At 37.6% G+C, this 27,068-nt stretch overlaps 1 protein-coding gene across 2 annotated transcripts in view; it reads right to left on the bottom strand.

The window, feature by feature from the left end:
* Positions 1–24,511, bottom strand: part of gsk3aa (glycogen synthase kinase 3 alpha a) — a 29,758-nt gene extending 5,247 nt beyond the window's left edge. Inside the window, exons 1-9 of one of the 2 annotated variants that reach the window (XM_059555740.1) lie at positions 24,165–24,510; positions 18,610–18,797; positions 15,116–15,199; positions 14,386–14,496; positions 13,415–13,545; positions 12,372–12,576; positions 10,896–10,991; positions 6,814–7,000; positions 3,481–3,558 (exon numbers count right to left, since the gene is read on the bottom strand). In XM_059555740.1, coding sequence (XP_059411723.1) covers positions 3,481–3,558; positions 6,814–7,000; positions 10,896–10,991; positions 12,372–12,576; positions 13,415–13,545; positions 14,386–14,496; positions 15,116–15,199; positions 18,610–18,797; positions 24,165–24,420 — 1,336 coding nt within the window. In that variant the 5' untranslated portion in view covers positions 24,421–24,510. Of the gene's footprint in view, positions 1–3,480; positions 3,559–6,813; positions 7,001–10,895; positions 10,992–12,371; positions 12,577–13,414; positions 13,546–14,385; positions 14,497–15,115; positions 15,200–18,609; positions 18,798–24,164 lie in introns of both variants that reach the window. The other variant, XM_059555741.1, reaches the window with a different exon arrangement.
* Between the last annotated feature and the right edge of the window lie 2,557 nt (positions 24,512–27,068).

The following is a 27,068-nucleotide window of genomic DNA, read 5'->3' as shown; positions in this document are numbered from 1 at the left end:
GAAAGTGCTTCGACTGGGGACTCCGTCGTTTTACTGGGGGACTTCAACGCCCACGTGGGCAACGACAGTGACACCTGGAGGGGCGTGATTGGGAGGAACGGCCCCCCTGATCTGAACCCGAGCGGTGTTCAGTTATTGGACTTCTGTGCTAGTTACAGCTTGTCCATAACGAACACCATGTTCAAGCATAAGGGTGTCCATCAGTACACGTGGCACCAGGACACCCTAGGCCGTAGGTCGATGATTGACTTTGTGGTCGTTTCATCCGACCTCCGGCCGTATGTCTTGGACACTCGGGTGAAGAGAGGGGCGGAGCTGTCAACCGATCACTACCTGGTGGTGAGTTGGATCCGATGGCGGGGGAGGAAGCTGGACAGACTCGGCAGACCCAAACGTACTGTGAGGGTCTGCTGGGAACGTTTGGCCGAGTCTCCTGTCAGAGAGATCTTCAACTCCCACCTCCGGCAGAGCTTCGACCGGATCCCGAGGGAGGCTGGAGATATTGAGTCCGAGTGGACCATGTTCTCCACCTCCATTGTCGAAGCGGCCGCTCGGAGCTGTGGCCGTAAGGTTTCCGGTGCCTGTCGAGGCGGCAATCCCCGAACCCGGTGGTGGACACCGGAAGTAAGGGATGCCGTCAAGCTGAAGAAGGAGTCCTATCGGGCCTGGTTGGCTTGTGGGACTCCAGAGGCAGCTGACAGGTACCGGCAGGCCAAGCGGACTACAGCCCGGGTGGTTGTGGAGGCAAAAACTCGGGCCTGGGAGGAGTTCGGTGAGGCCATGGAGAAGGACTATCGGTCAGCCTCGAAGAGATTCTGGCAAACCGTCCGGCGCCTCAGGAGAGGGAAGCAGTGCCCTACCAACGCTGTTTACAGTAGAGGTGGGGAGCTGTTGACCTCAACTGGGGATGTCGTTGGACGGTGGAAGGAATACTTCGAGGATCTCCTCAATCCCGCTGTCACGTCTTCCATTGAGGAAGCAGAGGCTGAGGGCTCAGATGTGGACTCGTCCATAACCCAAGCTGAAGTCACCGAGGTAGTCAAGAAACTCCTCGGTGGCAAGGCACCGGGGGTGGATGAGATCCGCCCTGAGTACCTCAAGTCTCTGGATGTTGTGGGGCTGTCTTGGCTGACACGCCTCTGCAGCATCGCGTGGCAGTCGGGGACGGTGCCTCTGGGATGGCAGACCGGGGTGGTGGTCCCTCTTTTTAAGAAGGGGGACCGGAGGGTGTGTTCCAACTACAGGGGGATCACACTTCTCAGCCTCCCTGGGAAAGTCTATGCCAGGGTACTGGAGAGGAGAATCCGGCCGATAGTAGAACCTCGGATTCAGGAGGAACAGTGTGGTTTTCGTCCAGGCCGTGGAACACTGGACCAGCTCTATACCCTCTACAGGGTGCTGGAGGGTTCATGGGAGTATGCCCAACCAGTCCACATGTGCTTTGTGGATTTGGAGAAGGCATTCGACTGTGTCCCTCGCGGCGGCATGTGGAGGGTTCTCCGGGAGTATGGGGTCCGGGGCCCTTTGATAAGGGCTATCCGGTCCCTGTACGAACGGAGCAGGAGCTTGGTTCGTATTGCCAGCTGTAAGTCAGACTTGTTCCCGGTGCGTGTTGGACTCCGGCAGGGCTGCCCTTTGTTGGTGGAGAGTTCCTGCCTCAAGTGGAGGAGTTTAAGTATCTTGGGGTCTTGTTCACGAGTGAGGGAAGGATGGAACGGGAGATTGACAGACGGATCGGTGCAGCTTCTGCAGTAATGCGGTCGATGTACCGGTCTGTCGTGGTGAAGAAAGAGCTGAGCCGCAAGGCGAAGCTCTCAATTTACCGGTCAATCTACGTTCCTACTCTCACCTATGGTCATGAGCTTTGGGTCATGACCGAAAGGACAAGATCCCGGATACAGGCGGCCGAAATGTGCTTTCTCCGCAGGGTGGCTGGGCGATCCCTTAGAGATAGGGTGAGAAGCTCAGTCACCCGGGAGGAGCTCAGAGTAGAGCCGCTGCTCCTCCACATCGAGAGGGGTCAGCTGAGGTGGCTCGGGCATCTGTTCCGGATGCCTCCTGGACGCCTTCCCGGGAAGGTGTTCCGGGCACATCCCACTGGGAGGAGACCCCGGGGGAGACCTAGGACACGCTGGAGAGACTATTTCTCCCGGCTGGCCTGGGAACGCCTCGGTGTCCCCCCAGAAGAGCTGGAGGAAGTGTCTAGGGAGAGGGAAGTCTGGGGTTCTCTGCTTAGACTGCTGCCCCCGCGACCCGGCCCCGGATAAGCGGTAGAAGATGGATGGATGGATGGATATTGTCAAACGATTAATATATACATATATGTGTGTGTGTGTGTGTATGTGTATATATATATATATATATATATATATATATATATATATATATATATATATATATATATATGTGTGTGTGTTTATATACATATGTGTGTGTGTGTGTGTGTGTGTGTGTGTATGTATATATATATATATATATATATATAAGTACTGTCAAACGATTAATCGCATCCAAAATAAAGGTTTTTGTTTACATAATATATTTATGTGTACTGTGTTTATTTATTATATATTTATAAATGCATACACATTCAGTATATATTTTTGAAAATTGTTTACATTTATATACATTTATATATTTATATTAATATATTTAATATATAAACATAAAAAATTTTCTCAAATATATAAAAGCATGTGTGTGTATTTATATTACATAAACACAGTACACACTCATGTATTATGAAAACAAAAACTAATTTTGGATTGATTAATTGTGATTTACAGCACTTATATATATTTAATACCTTTTTCAGCAAGGATTCATTAAATTGATCAAAAGTGACAGTAAAGACATTAATAATGTTAAAAATATTTATTTTTCAAATAAATGCTGATCTTTTAAACTTTTTCATCAGAGAATCAGAACAAAAATTTATAAAACTGTTCCACAAAAATATTAGGCACCAAACATTTATAACAATAAACCATTCCTTGAGCAGCAAATCATATTATTATGATTTCTGAAGGATCGTGTGACACTGAAGACTGCAGTAATGATGCTGAAAATTCAGCTTTGATCACAGAAATGAATTACATTTTAAAATACATTCAATACAATAAAATATTCACATATTAAAAAAAAATTATGTTTTTTGGGTTACATTAATGCAGCCTTAAGTAAGCAAAAGATACTTTTTTTTTTAACTTTAAAAGAATGTTATATTAACAGGAGTTAAATTAATACCCAAGTAGGATGTTACTACATCAGAAAAGTAATTTCAGAAGCAGGGAAAGTTATTGTCCGTAAAAGATAATGAGAAGCAGCATTTTTCTAATTGGAATAAATACACTGATTAACTGTGCACTATACAAAACAGGAAGGCTTTATTAACATTAAGTTAATAAGGTGAGTTTTGATTTAATGTTGTCTTAACCCCATCCCTTCGCAGAGCATCAGTGAGAAGGATAACAACATTACCATTGGAGGAAGCTACGGTCTGTGCGCGGGCATGAGGTGGAATGAGAGAGGAATTGAGCTGCGGCTGAATCATCAGCTCTGAAATAAAGAGAAACACACTCTGTTGACAGACCTCGAAGTGGAACCAACAAAGAAGAAAAATATCGAAAGCTCTTAAGAACAGAAACGTTTCACACAAACCATCTCTGAGTTGAATGGTAAAAAAACGTGCAAGCACTGCATCACTAAGCAATACCAAAAGGGGAAAAAAATCCAAATAAGAAAGAAAAGCAACAGGATATTTTGGAGGGGCTGAGCAAAGTGCTGCTAGTCTCCTCTCAATCGCTTCTGATGCGTTTCATTTTCTTCCCTGAAGTCCAATTATATTAGTCAAGGTTTCTTGCATCAAACGTAGCTGTAATTTAGTTTTACATGACCATTTGCCGCCCTCTCTCTAACCCTCAGAATTAAAGGAATGGTTCATCCATAAATGAAAAATCTGTCATCATTTACGCACACTCAAGTCTTTCCAAATTTGCATTATGTTATTTCTTATGCAGATCACAAAAAGAGATTTGTACTGGCCGTGCAATTCATTTCCATAGGGATTAAAGCTTTCAAGCTTCAAAAAAGGATATAAAGGTATCACAAAATTATTATAAAGGACTCCAAAGGATGAAATCATAAGATATTTGAAATTTAAATCACTATTCAGTGATAAACATCTTGTGCTGCATTGAACAACATCATACATGTCATCATGCACACAGACATGACGGTGAGTAAATAATGACAGATAACCTATCTTTTTACCTTTAAAAGTTTGGTCAATAGGTTTTTTTTATGTTTTTAAAAAAATTATTTTATGCTCATCAAGGCTACACTTTTTTTAATATTGTGAAATATTATTCCAATATAAAATAATTTTGAACATTCTTATTTTTTTGGAATAAACTACATTTGTAGCATCAGCATTTCTCCAGTCCTCAGCGTCACAATCATTGTAATATGCTGATTTTCAGCTCAAGATACATAGTATCAATACTGACACTATGATACAATATTTTTGTATTAACAGTCTAGTGTTAATTTCGTCACCTATTTTTAATTTAGTATTAGTCTTAGTCTTGTGCCAAATGTCCTTGTTAGTTTTAGTCATATTTAGTCATTCACATATCTTTTTTTGTTAGTCAAGTTTTAGTCGACAAAGTCTTGTAATTTTAGTCTAGTTTTAGTCAAAAGAAAACTCAAGGTATCTTAGTCAAGTTTTAGTTGACTAAAAGTCTTTTAATTTTAGTCTAGTTTTAGTCAAAAAAAGAACTCAATATATTTTAGTGTAGTTTTAGTCAAAATTTTTTTGTCTTTTTTTAAAATAACACATTACTGAGATTATTACTGATAAACATTTCAGTAAAAAAAAAGTGTTTCACATATCTCAAACATTGGTTAAATGTCATAATTACCTGACAAAATACACTTGTTGAATGATATTTGTTGAATGTAAATGTTAAACGTGTCTGGTTTACAATTTCTGATTTAGGACTCGAGCTTGACTGCACATCACATGTTTTACTTTATTGATACTGCTAATCGTAATCCAACGGACCGGTCATCGGGACATAAGACAAAGAGCCTGCGCAGCGACAGGAAATATGATTTAACACAAAAAGCTTGCCTAGACGGTGGACTTGCCCTCATGATTTTTTATTTCTTTATTTTATTTTTTTTTGAGCGCCGTGTGCGGACGAATTTTTCTACGCACACACTATTTTATTTCTTGATAACAGACCGCTGCTAACTATAACACACTGTTGCCATGAAAAACAGAGAGTTGCCATGAACACACAGGATTCTAACCGTAGACAAAGAGTATAGAAGTTACTTCTATACTCTTTGCCGTAGAGACGGAGCGCACTATTTTCTTTAGCGGAAGCAATACAATCGTTTAAATCAATAAACTCCTTTTTAAATCATAATTTTGTGTCAAATTATTGATTTATTTGGTAGGTAGCAATGTAATAAGCGGGATCCGAACTCGTTCTGAATATTTTAAAGGCGTAACAGTTGATGAAAAAGCAGAGACGATTGTAGACGAAAATTAAGAGAGATTTTATCTTAGTTTTTATTTTATGCAAAACATTTTCGTCTTGTCTTTTTTCGTCAACAATAATGCATGTTAATTTAGTCTTAGTCAGCGTTTTTGGACAGTGTTGCAGTCTTGTCATCGTCTCGTTTTAGTCATGAAAAAAAAGGTCGTTGACGAACATATTTCGTCTCGTCTCGTCTGACGAAATTAACACTATAACAGTCATACATTTTTTTCAGGATTAAATAAGTGTAAAGCAAAAAATTTTATTAGACCCCAAACATTTGAAGGGCAGCGTATCTAAATGAATAATTGGCTAACACACCGTCTTCTATCAGGACAGGTCAAAGAGAGAAAAAGATGTTGATATAATACATAAATGCAGGTGGTGATGCTGCTTCAGCTCTGAACAGGCTAGTTTTAATAAATTTTCTGGTGCACTGGACAGGGATAAGTAAAGACAGATTAAATACTGATCTGGATCCTTGTTCTGAGTCTGAATAACATAAGGCTAAAACTGACACTATTACTACAGAAATCTGTTTTGATAGACCGTGCTGATGGTGTTACCGGTGTTAAACCACAACACTGAGCAAGTCACTTGCCCACCGTGGCACCGACCCCCATCGTCATTTAGATGGTTTTAAAGTAATAAAAATCGTTATAGTTCAGTAGAAGAACAGACACTACAATTAAAAACTGAACGCGGCTGCTCAATGCAACGTGCCGAACGACAGTCGCATCACAGATCAGATTTCATTTCTCCAGTCGAGATGACTGACAAGAAGAGTGAGGAGAGACAGACGAGACAATGACGGATGATTTAGCTTCCAATCGAAAAGCAGAAGCGCCAATATTTTGGATTATGAAAAGCCTGTTGACTTTTGCCATTTATCTATGGAGATTTTGGACGGTTTTTTTTAACATTAGTTTCTTTTTCAATTGGTTTCACATTGTTTGCTGATTTTTACTTTATTTAAACTTTGTGTCTTATTTATTTTATTTGACATCAAGGTGTATGCCTTGCCATCAAGCTTTCTTACTCATTTTGCTAATAAACGTTCTACATTTCTTATTTATTTGGTTATGCTATATATTATACATGTTTACCTAGCCTATGTCCTGTTTTATATACCTATTTAAACTTTATGCAAGTTATTTGTTATTTTCCATTAGCCATAGCCTGCCCTACGGCATGGAGTATTTTTATTTGTTTTGTTAATGAAAGTTCTATGTTTTATACACAGGCTAAAGTGAGTTTGAGTCACCTGTGGTGGTGAAGTTGAAAAGCGGAGGCAGCTCTCGACCGCTGGGCAGACGGGTGCCAGGTTGGCGCAGCTCGTCAAAGAAAGCATGAGCACAAGCCTGGAGCGGAGACAGTCGTGTCACTGGTGTGTACTCTAACAGCCGAGAGCACAGGGCTATTGCCTCAGGTGGAGTTCTTGGTTTAAACACCTGCGGAGGAATGACATAAGAGAAACGTCAATTGAGAGGAAACCATGCTTGACTTAAACAGCTGACTGAAATTAGATACTCGCTGAAAATATAAATAAATAAATAAATGAATGAATGAATATACACACACACACAAACAAAAGAGTAGGACAAAATAATGTGAACACCTGTTTCTTTTAGGGGTGTGTACGGATAGTCGAACATTCGAATATTCGTTCTGCTCTAATTATTCGATAAATAAAAATGATATTCGAATTTCGCAAAAAAAAAAAAAAAAAGTTCACAATAAAACCTAATTCGGTCACTTTCTGTGATTCTCCACGGCATATTTGAAGATGTATGCAAGCAAAAAATAATTAATGAATGAATAAGGGGCCATTCACATATCGCACCTACAACGCGTTGAAAAGGCTATGCGCCCCGCTTTCTCCTTCTTTCCTGAGGCTAAGCAACAATGACGCACTCTCTCCATGAAGACGCGGAAATTTCAGCAAAGAATAAATGGATTTGCAGCACACAAAAAAATCGCTTTCAGTAGCTCTGCTACTAAATTTATTTCAAAATGGCAATCCATATACAGCTATGATCAGCTGTTCCTTAATCTTGGCTGAGCTTTTTAACGTTGTTACGGGAAAGGATGAAGCTGAATGTTTAGTTCTTGTCACATGACCTGCGGTGCGCTTGCGGCATTCAGAAAGTTGGGATGTTTTTAACTCGATGCAGTGCGGACGCGCCTGGAATAAACGGGACCGCGTCGCACCGCGTGCGCATCAAGACCGCGTCGCTTCCATTATGAGCGCGCATACCGCGCGCCTACATTGGAAATAACGAACTTGAGCATGCAAAAGACATGATATGTGAACACCCCCTAAGAACTGCGGTCTTCTACAGTACTTCAAATATGCCATGGAGAATCACAGAAAGTGATCCAAGAACATTGTTGCAGCATCTCTCAAGCAACGAATAAACACCGCTAACTTGGAGAATTCAGTGAAAACTCCCCTTCTCGCATCTGCCCTAGACCCTCGGCACAAACATCTCAGGTTTCTCGATGAAAACATGAGAGAAGTAAGAAAAAAAAAACTTTTTTGAACTTTATCAGAACATTTTCCTTGATGCGAGTGGTGCGGATGCAGCCGTCACCAACGATGAAGATGCGGCAATGCCCACTCATTGGAAAAGGCTGAGCCAGTTCTCCAGCGATGATTACAGAGAGTCCAGCCGAGACGATTGGGAACAGTTCTTGCTGGAGCCATGTATCCACCAGATGAGGATACCATTCAGTGGTGAAACGAAAACACGAAGCGCTTCACAAAACTTATCCGCTTAGCACACCGTTATTTGTGAGTCCTGGCAACGTCTGTGCCATCAGAGCGCGTTTTCTCCGCGGCCGGCCTTATTGTTAACAGACTAGGAGACGACTTTCCCCCAATCATGTTTACATGCCTGTGTTTCTAAACAAGAACATTTGAAACAATAGGAAAAAAAGCAAAAAAGATTTGCTGACAGTTTCAAAGTTAAGTGTAAGCTACATTCTGTACAATAGCCTAAATGCTGCAGGCTGCTTTACGTTTTTTCTTTGTTCACTTTTCTTTTCTTTTTTTTTTGCTTTTAATCTGTACTTTTGTTTGTTTGCACGCATTGTTAAAGGTTTTCAGCTACAAAACATGTTGTGTAATGTTCAAGCTTATTGTGTGTAAGCTTGTTCAAAATGACGAAAACAAATGTTGCTGAAAAATAACGTCTGACTCATTAAACTTAATTTAAATAAACAAATATTCGAATATTCGTTTTTTTGTGAGCTCAAATATTCGAATGTGATATTTGCGAAAAACGCCCATCCCTAGTTTCTTTACCACCACTTGCCTTTAATACAACATCTAACCTTTTTAGAATAGAATTCTACAACTTCTGAACAGTCTCCAGGTTAAATGCACTGTGTGAATTCACCAATGAATCACAGCATTGGTGTCTGTGATTACATTTAGAACAATTGCAGCTCCTTCACAGATGTTGGCTTTGTGAAGTTGTCTGTGGTTGGGTTTTGTTGAAACAGGGTCTTATTGTGTGAATATTAAGTGAATATTGAGGATAGTGGTCACTTTACTATTGAGATGACAGGTTTTTTTTCTTTTCTACAGATGACTCCATGACTTTCAAACCACATGTGCTGTACCTGGTGAAAAAGCTGAGGCTAAAACTTGGTTTTTATTTTCGTAATTTCGTAATAAATTCGTAAGTTGTGTTTTTCTCAATGTAAAAAAGCCACTGGTGGACACACCTTTTTTTTTATCGGTTTTGGATTATGGTGATACTTTATATATGCATACTTCTGCACAGAATTTTCATATGCTTGACACAGCTTACCATGCTTCGTTGATGTTTATTACAAATTGCAAAATCAAATGACTCACCACTGTGAGCTATACTCTCGGGTTGGATGGCCTTCTCTAGCCCCCCGAAGGCTATGTCATTGGTACACTTTTATATATAAGGCAATTCTTGGTCTACTGCCAAGATACCTGTGTGTCTATATCATACAGAAAAGCAATGGGCAACACTTTTTGCGTTCTCAGGGCTTTTTTATGCTCTCTGTGCCAAAGACTCGTACGGAATTGAGAAAGAAGGCATTTCTGTATTCTGCACCCTCGGCATGAAATAAGTTGCAAAAGGACTTGAAACTAACTGATTTAGTCTCGCTAAACGCATTTAAATCTAAAATGAAAGACGTAGAGGCAGATGCCTTAATATGTAAATGTTTTTTAGATTGTAAAAATGATTGCGAATGATTTGAAGTGTTAGTTTTAGTTTTCTGTGTTATTTCTCTGTACCTATGTTTTTGTATTACGTTTTACATGCTGCTGCCTGTCTTGGCCAGGTCACCCTTGCAAAAGAAGTTTTTAATCTCAATCTCAATGGGATTCTCCTGGTTAAATAAAGGTTAAATAAATAAAAAAAAATGATGTGCATCAAAGTTTTAGTGGAAAAAAGACTTTCAAACAGTCCTCATCTCCAGTTGTGTTGCATGAGAGAGATTGAAGATGACAAAGATGTGTGAAATAAAAGGGTGTGGACATTAACAACATTGTTAACAATTCTCATTTATAATCATTACTAATATGACTTATTCTTATCAAGATCTTTTGCCTATATGCTGTGTTCTGTTAATGAACTTATTTGTTAATGAAATATTATTTGTAGCACACTTCCTGTCCATTAATCACAATAAGCTTTGTGCTATGTTACCCTTTATTAAACAAATCATCAGCAGTTTATAACGAAATTCAACAAATAAATACAGTTTTGGTGATCATTAATGTGTGATGAGCAATCGCTTTAGCATCTCAGTTCAAGCGGAACGTGAACCAGTTATATCTTTCTCTTTTTCTTCTCTATTATAGTATGAAATTAACATGTATGAACATCAAAAAGTAAGCTATTTTATAAGATACAGTACAACTTATCGAAATGTCTTGTGTAATCGCTCATTCAGTGTTTCAAACTGTGGAAAATGTGTAAAGCTTAGGTAAACAATTCCATTAACATTACACTGACCTCAGAATAACCTTTTGGCATCTATAAGCTCATTAGTCAGTTGTTTCTTATAGAAGCCAATTGCTCCTTGATTTTTTATTTTTTGTCTGGGGCTCTGTAGAGAATGAAAGGATAAATTAAAGGTAATTGTAACTGTTGAATTTGGTAAACTTGTAAGTTATTCAAATTGTTTCATTACATGTCGGTCAGATAATTTCTTCCTGTCTCTTGGACAGAACAAGCAGTAAACTCACAGAAGTTGTTACTTGAGAATATTTAGAAGCCAGTTTTGTAACACTGCCAAGTGATACCTCATGGCTTTGGCTGTAGATGCGAGTCAGATATTTTTGAGAGATTTTACCTTGGTCCATGGATGTGCTTTGATCTGTGGGAATTTGAACTCTGTGTAGTTCGGGTTCATTTCACGGATCTGTTCTCTTGTGGGTGTTCCAAGTATCTGAGCGGACAGACAGGAAAAATCCGTAAAGAATGCTGGGTGAAAGTTAAAAAAAAAAAAAAAAAAAAAAAAAGAGAGAAAACACTAGCATTCATGGATTTTGAAAGTCTCCCCAAGGCTGCAGAAAAAATAAAAGAGCAATAATGTGAAATATTATTACAATTTAAAGGGGTCATAGGATGTTCCTAAAAAACATTATTTTGTGTATTTGGTGTTATGCAATGTGTTTATGTGGTTTAAGATTTAAAAAAAAAAACATCATTTTCCACATACTGTACATTATTGTTTCTCCTCTATGCCCCGCTTTTTGAAATCCGTTGATTTTTACAAAGCTCATTGTTCTGAAAAACCAAGGTGTGCAGTGATTGGCCAGCTATCCAGTGCGTTGTGATTGGCAGAATACCTAAAGCACGTGATGGAAATGTTACACCCCTCACCATACTGTGATGATGTGTGTCCCGGCTGGATGAGACAAGAACAATAAAACTCATTACAAACGAGGCATTAGTTGCATCCAGTGGGGACATAATTACTGATTATAATGACTTATACTGTGTTTTTGCATATTGTGTATTGCGCTGCGTAAACATAAAACCATGTCTGCATTTAGGATCGGAGAAACAACAAACACTACTCTACACTGCTCAAAACTCGCATTTTAATCATCAGTGGTAAATTTTTTAAATATTTAAACATACTTACAGACTCTGAGTCAGAAACGCCAGACTGTCAGAAACAGAAACATGCACCGGCATTGTAGGCTACTTTTCCAGGAAACAGTCCTTGTCCTCCACAAAGTGAGCTGCACACTTCTGTATATTTGGGTTGAACTGTTCCAGAACAGTGTTGTACTGTAAATACAACTTAACCACTGATTTCTAGTTTTGTCTTCTATCAGAAGACCAAACAAAGTAGTTTTGCTTTCACAACGAAACAGTGTCTCCACGACATGACGGCAGCGCCAACAGACAGAATAAAAGTTACGCCTTCTTTCTTTGCGTGAACATTTGGGCGGTGTTATGTAAATCTTCCCACATCGTGACGTAGACATGTTGGGGTGTGTAAGAATGAGCCGTTTTAGGTAGGTGTGTGACTTTTATAAAGAATATCTCTCTTTGGATTTTTGCAACTTTACAGATTTTCTTTACGCACCAAGAGCTTGTAACACTCCAAAGATAAAAGAAAAATTGAAATTGCATCATATGACCCCTTTAAAATAATAATAGTATAACAACCTAACCCTAATAATAACAGAATATATTTCAAATGTAATTTGTAAAGCTGAAAATCATTCTAATATGCTGATTTGCTCCACAAGAAACACTTGCCTAAGAGTACTGAACTGAGTCTAAAAGTACATCTCAAAAGAGTTAGGTTTACCTTTATGATCTCCACTAGCTGGTCCACACCACTGTCTCCAGGGAAGATGGGCTGCCCCAGCAGCAGTTCGGCCAGCACACATCCAGCTGACCAGATGTCAATGTTAGAGGTGTAGTCTGTTGCACCAAAGATGAGCTCAGGGGCGCGATAGTATCGTGAGCAGATATAAGAGACGTTGGGCTCACCCCTCACCAGCTGCTTTGCACTGAGAGAGACAGATTTGAATTATGAGAAAAACTTTAATCAGACAGTCGGTATAAATTTTTTTTTAAGATTTATAGCTCCTCAACAAAACAATACCATAAAATCTCCCTCAATCCTAATACAAAAGAGAGTAAAAAATAGCTCCTCAATTCGATACAGCTGTTTCGCTTTCAAACAAAGCGATTATTCCAGTCTGATGTGCATCTCTCCACTCAGCCAAATAACTATTTTCAAGGCCTTGAGTTGCCAAATTGTCCACTTTTTTTACAGACATAAAAAGCAGTGTTCATGTTCCCTAAAAGAAAACCTAATGCCCTGAATGCCTTCAAGTGCCTTACACAATCACAAATTAAATACTTGAAAATTGCGATAAATTAAACAAATGTGGTCTGGATTACAGTGGTCAACCCATCTGCCTATCATCCAAGGGTTCAAAAGGTTCCCATAAAATCGGCTTTGAAAAAACACTGATATCCATCAGAAAAAGCAGCCAGAGTTTGGCCTAGAGGACAAAGGATCCCATTAGATAGACAATCTGACCGGCCCCATCAATATCTGAATGCATATTGCTTTTGTCAATGAACCGTGGACAAGAACATATTTAACATCGCACTATCAAAAACAAATATAACTTACAAAGACCAGATACAGTTCGAGTTAATGCATCGCCAATACACATCAAATCTAGACACCAACTAAGACCCACACTTGCACTCTCAAAATAAAATGACTATTATAGTGTAACAGCCATTAAAACTGAACATAATGTTCACTGGCGGGCAGAAGGACACATTTGAGAAGCCATCGCCCTCTCTCTCTCTCATACACACATCGCTGACCTGCCAAAGTCACAGAGCTTGAGAACAGCTGTTTCTGGGTCCACCAGAAGGTTCTGTGGCTTGATGTCTCTGTGACACACGCCCTGGGAATGGATGTAGGCCAAACTGCGGAAAAGCTGATACATATACACCTAAGAGAAAACAAGACGACAAGTAAGCATCTTTATATTAAAGAAAAAGGCAATGTCTCAATCAGCCTGCATTTTTATATTACTAAAGACTAAATAATTTCCCTAAATTATTATCCATTTATATTAACATTATTCATTAATGTTTTTTTATTATTATTTAGCTATTGTTTTTTTTTATTATTCATTATTATTATTTCTTTTATCTCCTTTCCAAAGCATTAACAAAAAACAAAAAAAAAGTAATACTAATGCAAAATTGTACATTTCCGGCCACACATTCTGGTAAGATCAGTAAAGTATACATTAAAAAATATAAATAAACAAATTCTTACAATGTTACTCATTTCAAAGTGAAATGCAGGAAATAATGTACGGCGGGCCTTGGGACTCATGATTTGACTGGATTGGGAAACATAGGCAGTAATATTATTATCTAATTTATTTCCTGTCCATATGGCTTTGGATATGTCAGCAAAAATAAGAGCGGTTTTAGAAGCATGAAAAGTTATTAAAGCAATAAGCCTTGAGAGGCTATGTGTCAGTAATTTTCCCCACAGTGACGACATAAAAGATATCAAATAAAACAGTAGACAAACAGTTAAAGGCATTAATCATGATAGGATTCATTCTAACTGTAGTAACATTGGCCTGAAAGCTGAAAGCTGCTTGTGTTTGTTAGTCATGGAAGTACAAATATAGCTTCATATCAACAGCATGAACTGATGAACTGTGCACAATTACACCAAATACATTTCTAGAGAATAAAATGGTAAATTTTGATATAAGTGTTGCCTTGTTAAAATTTCAAGAATTGAAGTGTTTTTGTTCAGTCAACTTCACCTTCACATAACAGATGGGAATAATGGTTTTAGCTTTGCTGAAGTGCCGTGCCACCCTGTAGACGGTCTCGGGCACATAGTCCAGCACCAGATTGAGGTACACCTCGTCCTTCTGTGGAATAAAGACACATTAACCTCTGAAAATTATGACAAACAATAACCAGATGATGCTAACCCTGGAGCAACATATACAACTACCTAATTTTGCTTAATCACAAGATATAATCATTGCAGTTAATAGTGTTCACTGTCTGTTTTATTAAGTGTAATTTGTAACTAACTGCATGATTCTTACTGTACATTTCTGCCATAGTCACCAGTCACCAATAATAAGCTTCTCTTAAATATGATGTAGAAACTTCACATTTTCTGCTGATTTGCAACGTTTGTTATCGTGAAAAGCACTATTCAGAACATTGAATTGAATTGAACTGTTTAATGCAAAACTTAATTTTTAGCATCATTGCACCAGTTTTCAGTATCACCTTCAAAAATCATTCTAATATGCTCAAGAAACATTTCTTATTATTACTAATTTTGAAAACAGTTGAGCTGCTTTATATTTTTTGTGGCAACCAGGAATCTTTCTTTAAAATCATTAATGCCTTTACTGTCACTGTAAATCATTTTAAATGCATTACGCATTCATGCTAAAAATAATAATCATTTTTTAAACATTACTGGCCCCAAACTTTTCAACAGTAATGTAAATATAGACACAGTTCTTTTACCTTCTCTCCACTGCAATAGAAGAAATAGCGCAGCTTCACTATATTGCAGTGGTCCAGTTTTCTCATGATCTGAAGTTCTCGGTTCTTCACAAACACAGAAGAAAGACTGTTAGCAGTCACAGTATTTACACACAGAAAATTCCCTTACAGCAGCCTGGGTTTAAGAGCCTCGATCAAGGACACAATAGCCGCGTTTCCACAGGCGAGCTTAAACCGGGCGTGCTAGTGCGTGCCAGGGCCAGTCGCGTTTCCACTGTCACTTCTGGGGCTTGATTGTGCCTCGTCGGGGCTTCCTCGGGGCCAACGGCCAGGGTTTTTTGGCCCGACAAAAACCTTGGGCCAAAGCGGGCCAGCTTGGGCTATTGGAGGGGTTATGAACAAAGGCGGAGTTTCTCCGCGTCTGGAGATCGTCAGCGCTGCGGATCATTTCAGAAAGATAACAGCTTTAACACCACCATTAAACACTTTTTTTTTTTTAATAAGTTGAACTCAAAACTCACTTTCAGTCAGCAGGAGTGTTTGCAATAACTTGATCTGATGAGGATTATAATCACCATACAAGGCAGAAATATTTATAAGCGATGCAAAAGTCTGTACACGCTAGGCATTAACATTACCATAGTAAACATGGTAAATATGACCGCTTTTAGAAATCAGCTCATAGTTGTGTATTTATTTAGTGACTTATATTATCTGTCAAAAGCCTCGTCTCGACAGTTTAGCTTCTATTTTCAATATACATGTTGCCCCTTGGTAATATTATTAGAAAATACAGAATTAGCTTCCACTGTTATGCTGATGATACTCAGCTATATATCTCAACGAGACCAGATGAAACTTCTAAATTGTCTAAGCTAACAGAGTGTGTTAAAAATGTAAAAGATTGGATGACCAATAATTTTCTCCAATTAAATTCGGATAAGACTGAGATATTAATTATTGGACCAAGAAACACTACACAGAATCTTGTAGATTACAATCTGACGGATGTACCGTTACTTCTTCTACAGTCAAAAATCTGGGTGTTATATTGGACAGCAATTTGTCTTTTGGAAAATCATATTTCCCATGTTACAAAAACTGCATTCTTCCATCTTAGAAACATTGCCAAGCTACGAAACATGTTATCTGTTTCTGATGCAGAAAAGCTGGTTCATGCATTCATGACCTCTAGAATGGACTATTGTAATGCACTTCTAGGTGGTTGTCCTGCTTCGTCAATAAACAAGCTACAGGTAGTCCAAAATGCAGCAGCTAGAGTCCTTACCAGGTCAAGAAAATATGATCATATTACCCCAATTTTACAGTCTCTGCACTGGCTACCTATTAAGTTCCGTATCAGTTACAAATTATCATTACTTACCTATAAGGCCCTAAATGGTTTAGCTCCTGCGTACCTAACTAGCCTTCTACCACGCTACAACCCATCACGCACCCTAAGGTCACAAAACGCTGGACTTTTGGTAGTTCCTAGGATAGCAAAGTCCACTAAAGGAGGTAGAGGTTTCTCACATTTGGCTACCAAACTCTGGAATAGCCTTCCTGATAATGTTCGGGGTTCAGACACACTCTCTCTGTTAAAATCTAGATTAAAAACGCATCTCTTTCACCAAGCATTCGAATAATGTATCTTAAATTGTGAGTGTAGTTGCATCTGATCAAATGCACATTTTTATTCTTTAGCTTGGGTTAAACTAATTAATTTTACTTTGTTGGATCAGCAGCTATGCTAATGATGTCTCTATTTGTTTCTATGTTTTGCCACGGGATTTACACAAGCTCCAGTCTGGATCCAGAACACCTGAGAAGAGATGATGCTGACCCTCAGAGGACCTCAGATGATGCTAACCCTGAATAAACAGAACTAACAAATATTGCTACAAGTGTGACTGCATCATATAATAATTATTAATTATTAATAATATAAATAATCTTCATCTGGCTGACTACGTCTTGTATTAATTTTTCTACAAATCCTGTCATACGTGCACAAACTGACAGTCACCACTTATAAGCTATTACTAAATATTGTAGAAAAATAATTTTCTGTAAAGTTGCTTTGTAATGATTTGTATTGTAAAAAGCGCTATACAAATAAACTTGAATTGAATTGAATATCCTATCATAAAAATATAATAATGTTTTTGTTCAGGAGCTTTTATAAAAATAGAGATATTATCATTCATTGTAAATGTGACGTATAGGCTACTGTGGCTACAAATAAACAGAAACAGACTCGACTGAATAAGCAGGCTATTTTCATAAGCGTAAGAAAATAAATAAATAAAATTGAAATAAATTAATTTTTGTGTGATTCATTTTGAGTCCTGATAAATTAATTCATTATGATCAATGTATCACTTATTCTATAGTAAAACATCAATGCTTTTGAATTTGAATATTTAACAAAGCATGCAAACAAACTGACGCTTTTATCATGTTCATTTTCTGTTCCAGTGACTTATTTCTTAGTTTTGTGATAACTTCTCTTTGTTGGTGAAATGATGGGTTTTCATGACGTGGTTCCTGAGAGGCGTGTAAAGGGCGTGTTTTAGTTGAAGCACAGCGGAGGTTCAGGCTCGACAGTGGAAACCTTGTGCTATTCTGGCCTCGGTGCTACTTGCCCGAGGCTATTAGCCCCACCCGGCCCGTTTTAAGCCCTGGCTCGCACTGGCCCGGTTTGCACTTGGGTTTGGTAGTGTAAGGTGTAAGGCTGAAATAAAGGGTGGTGTCGGTTCAAATAACATACTGGTAAGATATTAAATACAGAATACTGAGAAGGTCTCTTAACCCAAGACTGATCCCAATTACTGTAAGGCCAGTCACTCTGAATAAAAAGCATCTGTTGACTGACAGGTAACAAAGAATTTATAAAACTTAGAATTTGCATGATAAATTGCTCTTTAAGTAATCTTTACTTACCTAATCTAAAAAAAATCTAACTGGTGGGTCACAATCAGTGTTATGTTAATATTATTTATGTATTATTACAGTATTTATTAACATTTAGAATTAGATTTTTATGATTTCATATTAATTTTAGTCTTATTATTTTGGTATGTTCTTTTTTCATTTTTCTTTTTAATAAAATTTATTTGTTTTCCATCTGTTATTATATTTCTTTTTGGTTTATTTTTAACTACCAAATAACAGGTTCTGTTAACTATTAAAAATTAACTATTCCATGTTACGCAATAAAATAGAGTTTGTGAGCTAGTCAATATTCCACTTTAATTACAATTAACATACTTGTATAATAGAAAAAAATAGACTGAAGTTCTACTTATTTAGTAGTTTGTTAAAACAATTTTTCTAACTTAGGATTTTCAGTGTTCTTGTTGTTGCTGACGTAAAAGACAAAACTTTAGTACAGTTCATGTGAAATTTAGTACCAAATTATGCTTTTTAGAACACTTACACAGGAATTACTCTTAAAAAAAATTAGAACAGAAATTCAGCAAGTATTCAAATGCTTGTGTGAGGGTGTGTCATACCTTAAACCGCTTATCCTGAAGTACCTTCTTGATGGCCACCCACTCCTGACTGTCAATGAGGCGTGCCTGATACACCACGCCAAACGAGCCATTACCGATCACCTTGATATCGGTGTAGGACACCTCCTGCGGGCGATCCGGGCCCTGGCCTGGGGTGGCAACCACTGTGGTCACCTTCCCACTGTCTCCTACAACACATTTGAGACATTACATCTGATTAGATCAGATTGTTCCCTGGGGGTAAACAGACAAATATGCACCAGAAAATTTTGGTCAGGGAAGATGTTCTTGCAGCAAGTACATTCATTCAGCAATGCTTTTCTCTAAAATAAATATACTACTACTGATTTTGCATATTCAGGGTATAGATTCAAAACATAATGTTAAAGAAATATATTCACATACAGTGTTTCCCACAGAATTAGATTCTATTTGCGGTGGTGTGATGTTTGGGGACCGGGGAAGGGTGCGAGGGGGATATATATATATATCATAAATATATCAGATATTTTTAGTGACAAGTACACATTGCCATTGCCAACACTTAGTGTCAGATACCTTAAATGGATAGTTCACCCAAAAATGAAAATTCTATCATCGTTTACTCACCCTCAAGTTGTTCCAAACCTGTATGAGTTTCTTTGTTCTGTTGAACACAAAGGAAGATATTTGGAAGAATGACAGAATCAAACAGATCTCGGTCCCTGTTGACTTCCATAGTAGGAAAAAATATATACTATGGTAGTCAATGGGGACCGAGATCTGTTTGGTTACATTCTTCCAAATATCTTCCTTTGTTTTCAGCAGAACAAAGAAACTGATACAGGTTTGGAACAACTTGAGGGTGAGTAAACGATGATAGAATTTTCATTTTTGGGTGAACTATCCCTTTAAAGACATTGCTATGCCATTGCTACACTTTCTATGCTATGACTGCTCCATAGACTTCTTGTTGCAATTTTTGCTCACACACACACACACACACAAACCTGGACCTGGAGATGGACACACACACACTCAAACTCACAAACTTACTGACAGACTCAAACATTCAAAAAGACTCACATACACACGCTCACACACACAGACTCAGACACACACAGGCTCACACACACACCAAACTGGACCTGGAGGTGGACACACACAGACTCTGACACACACACACACAAACCTGGAGATTGAGGTGGACAAAAACCAACACACACCAACCTGAACCTGGAGATAATAATAATATAATGTCTAGTCTGGTGGCTGTGATATAATAAACCTACCTACTATGGCTGCAACTAACGATTATTTTGATAATCGATTAATCGGTCAATTATTTTTACGATTAATCGGTTTATGTACTTATACTTTAGTAAAATAAGTTATTTAGCAATGAATCGATGACTAAATTAGTTGACAACTATTTTAATAATCGATTTTAATCGATTAAATCGATTAGTTGTTTCAGCTCTACTACCAACGTCCGTTGCCATGATTTTTTGAATGACTGATCGCGAGAGGAAAAAAATGACGTTTTAGTCGCATAACATCGGTTAATGGAAACGCCGTCATTTCGCAATAGTTGTTTATCGATATTTAGAAAAAAAAAAAAAACGTTTTGCGTGAATTTGTAATGGAAATTTGTGAATTTAAAATGGAATTTGTAAATGTTCATTACTAACCATTCAACTCTGGATTGATTCTGGAATCTTCGCTGGGGGAATAAGCATTAAGCACCGGCAACAATCTGTCCTCTAACTAATGCATGCTCATGTTTTGATTCAGATCGTGTTCGAAGAGGAGGGGCTAGTTGTGTGTGCCTCCGTTGTCAGTTTGTGAGAGGGAAGGAGAAAGCAGTGTGCAGCTCTACAATAAAATACAATTGTACTCATATTAAATAGTTTAACAGGGTTCCTACATAATTTTCATTTCAAAATTCCATACTTTTCCAGACTTCAATTTCCTACAGATTTTTCCGACCATATTTGACTTGTTCGGATAAATTGTTTTAAAATTCAACTGCTAACAAGTATGTTACATTCTACAGATTTAGTATTGGCATTTTTGCCTTTTATTAGGATAGGAAAGTGGCTAGACAGGAAGTAAGGTGGGAGAGGGGGGTGGAATTGGAAAAAGTCCATGAGCCAAGACTCGAACTCGGGTCTCCCGAAACACAACAGCGCTACATGGCGATGCGCTTACCCACAATGCTATTGGCGCCGACAAGTATGTTACACTCTGAGTCAAAACCCCTATGTAGGCTATCATGTTAAATTTGTAAATTTGAAAATTGTAGCTACTGTTGAATGTACAAGTCAATTTAACACCAAACCCAGTCAAGTTCAAAGCACAGCATTTTATTAAAACGGCAATGCTAAATCAGAGCAATGTTATTCATATTTGTAATTTTGTACATTTAACAGAAACAGAAGGGATGTTCATGTACAATTAACCAGAAAATTAGAAAATAGAGCTAAAGTCAATTGACAATGCTTAATTGACTGTTAGGTACAGCAAACTTGTAAAGACTGTTTAAGCAATAGGCTAATTATAAATAAAATATTTAGAAATCCTATGTCAAAATATTGCCTTTTGTGATCTTAACAATTGAAATGCTAAATCAGTCACAATTTTTTTAAAGGGTTATTCATTTAAATGAAATTTCTATCATCATTTACTTACCCTCATGTCATTCTCAACTAATAAGACTTTTGTTAATCTTGGAAATCTTGGACACGTGAAGACATTTAAAGGATTAGTTCACCTCAAAATGAAAATGTCCTAATCATTTACTCAACCCAATGCCATCCAAGATGGCAACCAACTCATTTGGTTGCTCAAAAACTTAATTTATTTTTCACTGTAGAAAGAAAGACATGGATATCTTGGCATTGAGGTGAGTAAATGATTAGGACATTTTCATTTTGGGGTGAACTAGTCCTTTAATAAAGGGACTGAAAACTCTCAGATTTAAAACGATATATATATTAATCTGTGTTAATATAATAAAGTCTTATGGTTTTGAAAGACATGGGGGTGAATAAGTGACCAATTTTGGGTGTACTATTCCTTTAAGAACTCCACCATTGACTCTGTTTTATCCTCAAACCCAACTTGCTTTCTCAAACTACAAAGTGCTGTGTTAACCACCGTTGAACTGTGAAAAGGAAGGAACACACAGGTCTGACCTTGACTGCCATGGCTAGGCTACAAGTTTTTCATTTCAATGTTTTTGTCATATTTCAGTAGCTCTTGTTCTTTATCCTTTGCAGCTTTCCTAAGGGCATTTGATTTTGCAAGCACAGAGATATTGGCTTCTGCTTCAATTGCAAGTTCATCTGCAGATGTCAGAAGTGCATTTATGTTGTTGTGAACCTTTCTTTTCTTCATCTTCATTTGGTCCACCTCATCCTGTAATATTTGCCGTTTCTTTGTTTGTTGTGTGTGCTCCCTCTTTTTTTTTCCTCATCAAGGTATGCATGGCATCTCTTTCTTGCACAGCCAGCAGACTGTAGTAGTTCTTTGGTCATCCCTACATTAGCTACCCCATCCACATGGTGCAGGTGGTCTACTATTACCCGCTGGGCAATCAAGGTTCCCTCCTTCATGTTTGGAACAGTAATGTTCTTATTAACAGAGATCCCTCTTTCCACAGAGGCCTGACCATGGGACAGCAGAAGAACCTTTTGGACAATTTCCCACAGATCTTTGAATGCATGATCTTTTGCTAGCTGTGCATGAAAGAATGTGTCCAGTCTGGAGTGTGCACCAGTGGGCCACTCTGAGGCATCTTCACTCATTTTGCAGACCACAGCAAAGTCTCACACTTGTGTCACACTTGTTCTCTCTGACTTTCCCAGCACTGGAGATGATTTGCAGGCACAGCCTCAGTTGTTATTTCTCTAGCAGCTTTGTCACAGCTGTGACAAGGATCTCCTTTCTAACTGTAAGGACATCTAGCTCAGAAACCTTCTTCCTCACCCTGTGGTCGGTCTTGGTCCCACCTTGGTCTGGGCCATAAACGTTGTGAGACTTTGTGTGGTGGATGCTGTGATGAGACGACGATGCTTTTGGCCTAGCATATGGCTTACAATTGCCGCCTCCCCCATGTTGGAGATGTCAAATGAGTTGACACAAAGTTTGCAAATAGCTTTCTTTGTAAATTTTAAGTCTTTGGCTAACCAGGCTTTATATTTAGGATTGTCAAGCCAGCTCTCGGAAAACTTGCATTTTCCCATTTTGTTTGCCGTGAAGTCCACACTCAAATGTAAAAATCAAGGACAAGGTTCCAGATGTTTTTAGTAAAGCAGTTTGAGGAAGGGGCGCTGTGATGGCAACTGTCGCCTAACAACGTAACAGCCAATCACTGCAGACCTAGACTCCAGCAGATCAAGTGTAAACATGATCGGCAGCGCTGGCAGATTGATCCAAATGGCATAAAAAAAAACGATTGTATATATTATATATTATATACATTTAGAAATTCTTAATTTGATATTTAGAAAACGAAATAGGGACAATAGTCTGGAAACATAAATATTTTTCCATACTCTGATTTATTTTTTCCATACTTTTCCAGACCTGGAAAATACTCAAATCAAATTCCATACTTTTCCATACTTTTCCAAACCCCGTAGGAACCCTGTTTAAAAATCTGAATCAATCCGTGGCGGTCAGCGTTGATATTGTGGCGGGCCGCCACAAATTAAAGAATGTATGGGAAACCCTGACATATTATGATAAAAAAAAGGTCATTTCCTGTAAGCATCACTGTCACTGCAAAATGTGGTATAAAAGCTGTAGAATGATATGCATATTTGACATCAACTTAAAAATAAAAAGCCTAATGCAAGTGTACTTAGTAAAAACAGTGTAAATGAAACATGGCACATATATCACTAAATATGGGTCTGACCTTCACAAAGGACATAATGAGAGGGTGTGTCAGGAAGGGTAGTTACCACCTATACATCATGTCCTATAATCTAGTAAGGTGCCCAGAAAGCATTTAAAAATCACTTTAATAACAGCACCATGGAGAAACATGCTGGTCAACCAGCTGTTCTTATTATAAGTGTATGATAAAGTCCTAGTGTGCTGCCTACTTAGCATTGTCCATTATCGCACTGACTAGGGTACTGCCATGTTTTCTTACATCTTACCATGGTAAAGTTGGGTTATTTTGGGGTATGGGACCATTGTACTACAGTTTCCTCTGGTAGCTCCATTGTATTAATTTATGTTCCATTTAAACATAAATGCACATTCATATGGAAATCAGTACCATGTTATATAAAAGTACCGTGGTATTACCATCACTGTACCATGGTAACGCCACTGGATTTTTTTGTTAATGTCCCTAATGTGCCTCTACGCCGCACAGTTGGTCAGTATTTCTCGGTTTATAATTTAAATACAAAATTTTCCTTGATTAGCTTAGGCTAGTTTCGTGAAGATGACATAACTGTCAATATCAGGAAAACATGGGTGTGCTGTTCATTTATATACGCAGTATGTCCATACAATATGTCCACTCGTAAATGAGATAACTTCGCTTTTATACTCACTAGATAGTTTTAAATTTGCGCAAGCAGAGGAACTGTCCGCCAAGGCCTGCGAGACCCCGGGCTTTCCTGCGTTGCTCCCCACGACAGCGGCGGATCCGGCGGATGCTGCAGCGGCTCCGGAGGCCCCCTGAGGCTCAGCGAACGAGGTCGTCCTGGGCCGCCCGCTGCCGCTCATATCTGTCTGAAAGTGTGCCGAGGCTGTGGGGCGACGATCAGCGGTTCCCTCGTCTACTTTGCCAGGTGCGGGGTGAAACATTGGGTTAAAAACGAAAATATGACAAACCTTTTTTCCGCGACCCTCAGCGTTCACTCACTCTCTCAGGCGCTGAGAATACGCGCAGCCTCATGGGAAATGTAGTTCGCGCTATATTGATCCGGACTCTAAACAACTCCAGGAGCAGGTGTCACACACATAAGTTACTGCCTCTAACTTTATCATGCACAGTTAGTTATTTTTGTACGTTGTTAATAATAATAATAACAAAATAATACTTTAAAGATAGATAGATAGATAGATAGATAGATAGATAGATAGATAGATAGATAGATAGATAGATAGATAGATAGATAGATAGATAGATAGATAGATAGATAGATAGATAGATAGATAGATAGATAGATAGATAACAATAAACATAAACAATTAATAGAATGGGATAAAATGCTTTCACGTTTTATATGTCAAGGGGAAAAGCCCAGAGTACGCTTTAAAACATTGCAGCTCCCAAAGGATAGAGGAGGGTGGGCTCTTCCCTCATTAAAAGATTACTATACAGCAGTGCAAATTAGGACAGTGGTGAATTGGTGTGATCCATATTATAATGCTCCTTGGAAGCATATGGAAAGTTGTACTACAAAGAATATTCCTGTACAAGCAATATTAGCAGATAATAATTTACGACAATATAGAGATAAGCTAGAAGATCCATGGACAAAGTTTACTTTAAATGTTTGGGCATCTTTGACAAAAGAATTTAAATTATTGGAATATACTCCCATCTTGAAATGGATTGCCTATGATTCAGACTTCACTCCAAATCAGTCTGATAACAGATTTAAATTGTGGACAAATAAGGGAATAACTTATTTTTGCACAATCATTGAGAATGGTGAATTTTTAAGCTTTCAAGTATTAAAGGAAAAGGTCTTACTAGAAAATCAAGTTTTTTACAGACACCTTCAGGTTCGAAGTTATCATGATAAAAAAATAAAAGGGAAATCCAAAGATAATTTAAATCCACTGATAGACTTACTTAAGAAGGCATATATATCAGGTATTAGATATAAGATCGTTTCTCAGATATATAAGAGTTTAATAAATATGAAGAAGCATTCTACAAGTTATATCAAAGAGAAATGGATGACTGAGAGTGGAATAAGTTTTATTGATGAAGAGTGCTCAACTGTATGGAAATTTCAGTGGAAATCAACTGGGTCATTAAATTGGAAGGAGTACTGTTGGAAAAACATTATTAGATATTTTATAACACCAATACAAACAGCCAAATACAGTAATAATACTTCAAAATGCTGGAGAAACTGTGGATGTAATGAAGCAAACCATTACCATATATTTTGGGAATGGCTACATATTCAAGAGTATTGGAAAGAAGTACAGGATGCTCATATTTTTAGACGAGACATGCCTAGAATGCAAATTACTGTATTTTGGTTGTCCAGATATAATAGCAATATAAATACCTGATGGGCGTGCTTTTTATTATTATCAATGTATATGATAATAATATATATTTGCATGTGTAGGTAATAATAATTCTCATAAGCCATTTGAGAATATAATAATAAGCCGTTTGAGGCTGTTAAGGATGGAATTTAACTAAGACACATGTTCTTCCCTGGATGTATATAGTTACCTTTTTTGTATTGTTGTTGTTTTTAATTTTTTGTAAAAGAGGAAAAGAAATTATACTTTGAAACAATTTAACGAATCTAGAGTACAATTTATATTTAAAACATATAAGGCAATTGTTCATAACTGCATTTGTAAAGACACTTTGTGATTGTAATGAGAAATATATGTAAACTGAAATACACTGTGATTTTACTGAAATGAATGTTACAAATAAACATAAAATAACAAAAAAAAGAACTGATAGATAAATGTATTATAATAGATTATTAAAATAACACCCTGCATCCATATGCTTTTTTTAATATGCCTCCGATTTATCATGCACAATTAGTTATTTGTGTATAATATTAATACTAATAATAACGATTATAATTAATTAATTGTACATTAATTCAAATAAAATTAATATAAGACACAAATAAAATAATGTGTTCATTATTATTAGTAGATAAAACCTGAGGTCTAATATAAATATTAAAATGGCACTATAAATCAATGCTTTTTCATGCACAATAAGTTATTTGTGTATAATCATAATCATAATAATAATTAACAAACAAAACACTTAAAATGAATTCAAATTAAACTCATATTAATAAAAAAAACGAATAGAATAATAAGCTGTTCCTTATTGTTGATAAAGTTAATAACAGGTCTGATAAGGATAATGAATCAAAACAGAAAAGGTTATAAAATAACACTGTATCAATATGCTTTTTTCTATCTATCCATCCATCCATAACATAGCTTTATCATACATGCGATAAGAACTACACAAAAAACAAGCGTTGTGTTAGGTCTTTAATTTTTTCAATAATCTCTTGTTTAGAAATATTGCACATGGTCAACATGCCTGTTGATGAGTTTACACTCACCTTTCTCATTCTAAAACTCCTTCTCCAAAGTAAAGACAGTTTATTGGATACACAATCATAAGGTGTACACGCATACATGTGCAGGTATGTTTGTGTGTGTGCAAGCATTTGTCTGTCGCTGGGGGAAGGCAAAGAAAGGCCAGATCAATCAGGTTC

This window comes from Carassius carassius, chromosome 8 (assembly GCF_963082965.1).
Source record: "Carassius carassius chromosome 8, fCarCar2.1, whole genome shotgun sequence".
NCBI lineage: Eukaryota > Metazoa > Chordata > Actinopteri > Cypriniformes > Cyprinidae > Carassius > Carassius carassius.
Note: the sequence above shows the minus strand (reverse complement) of the source record. Positions and strands in the feature narration are given on the sequence as shown.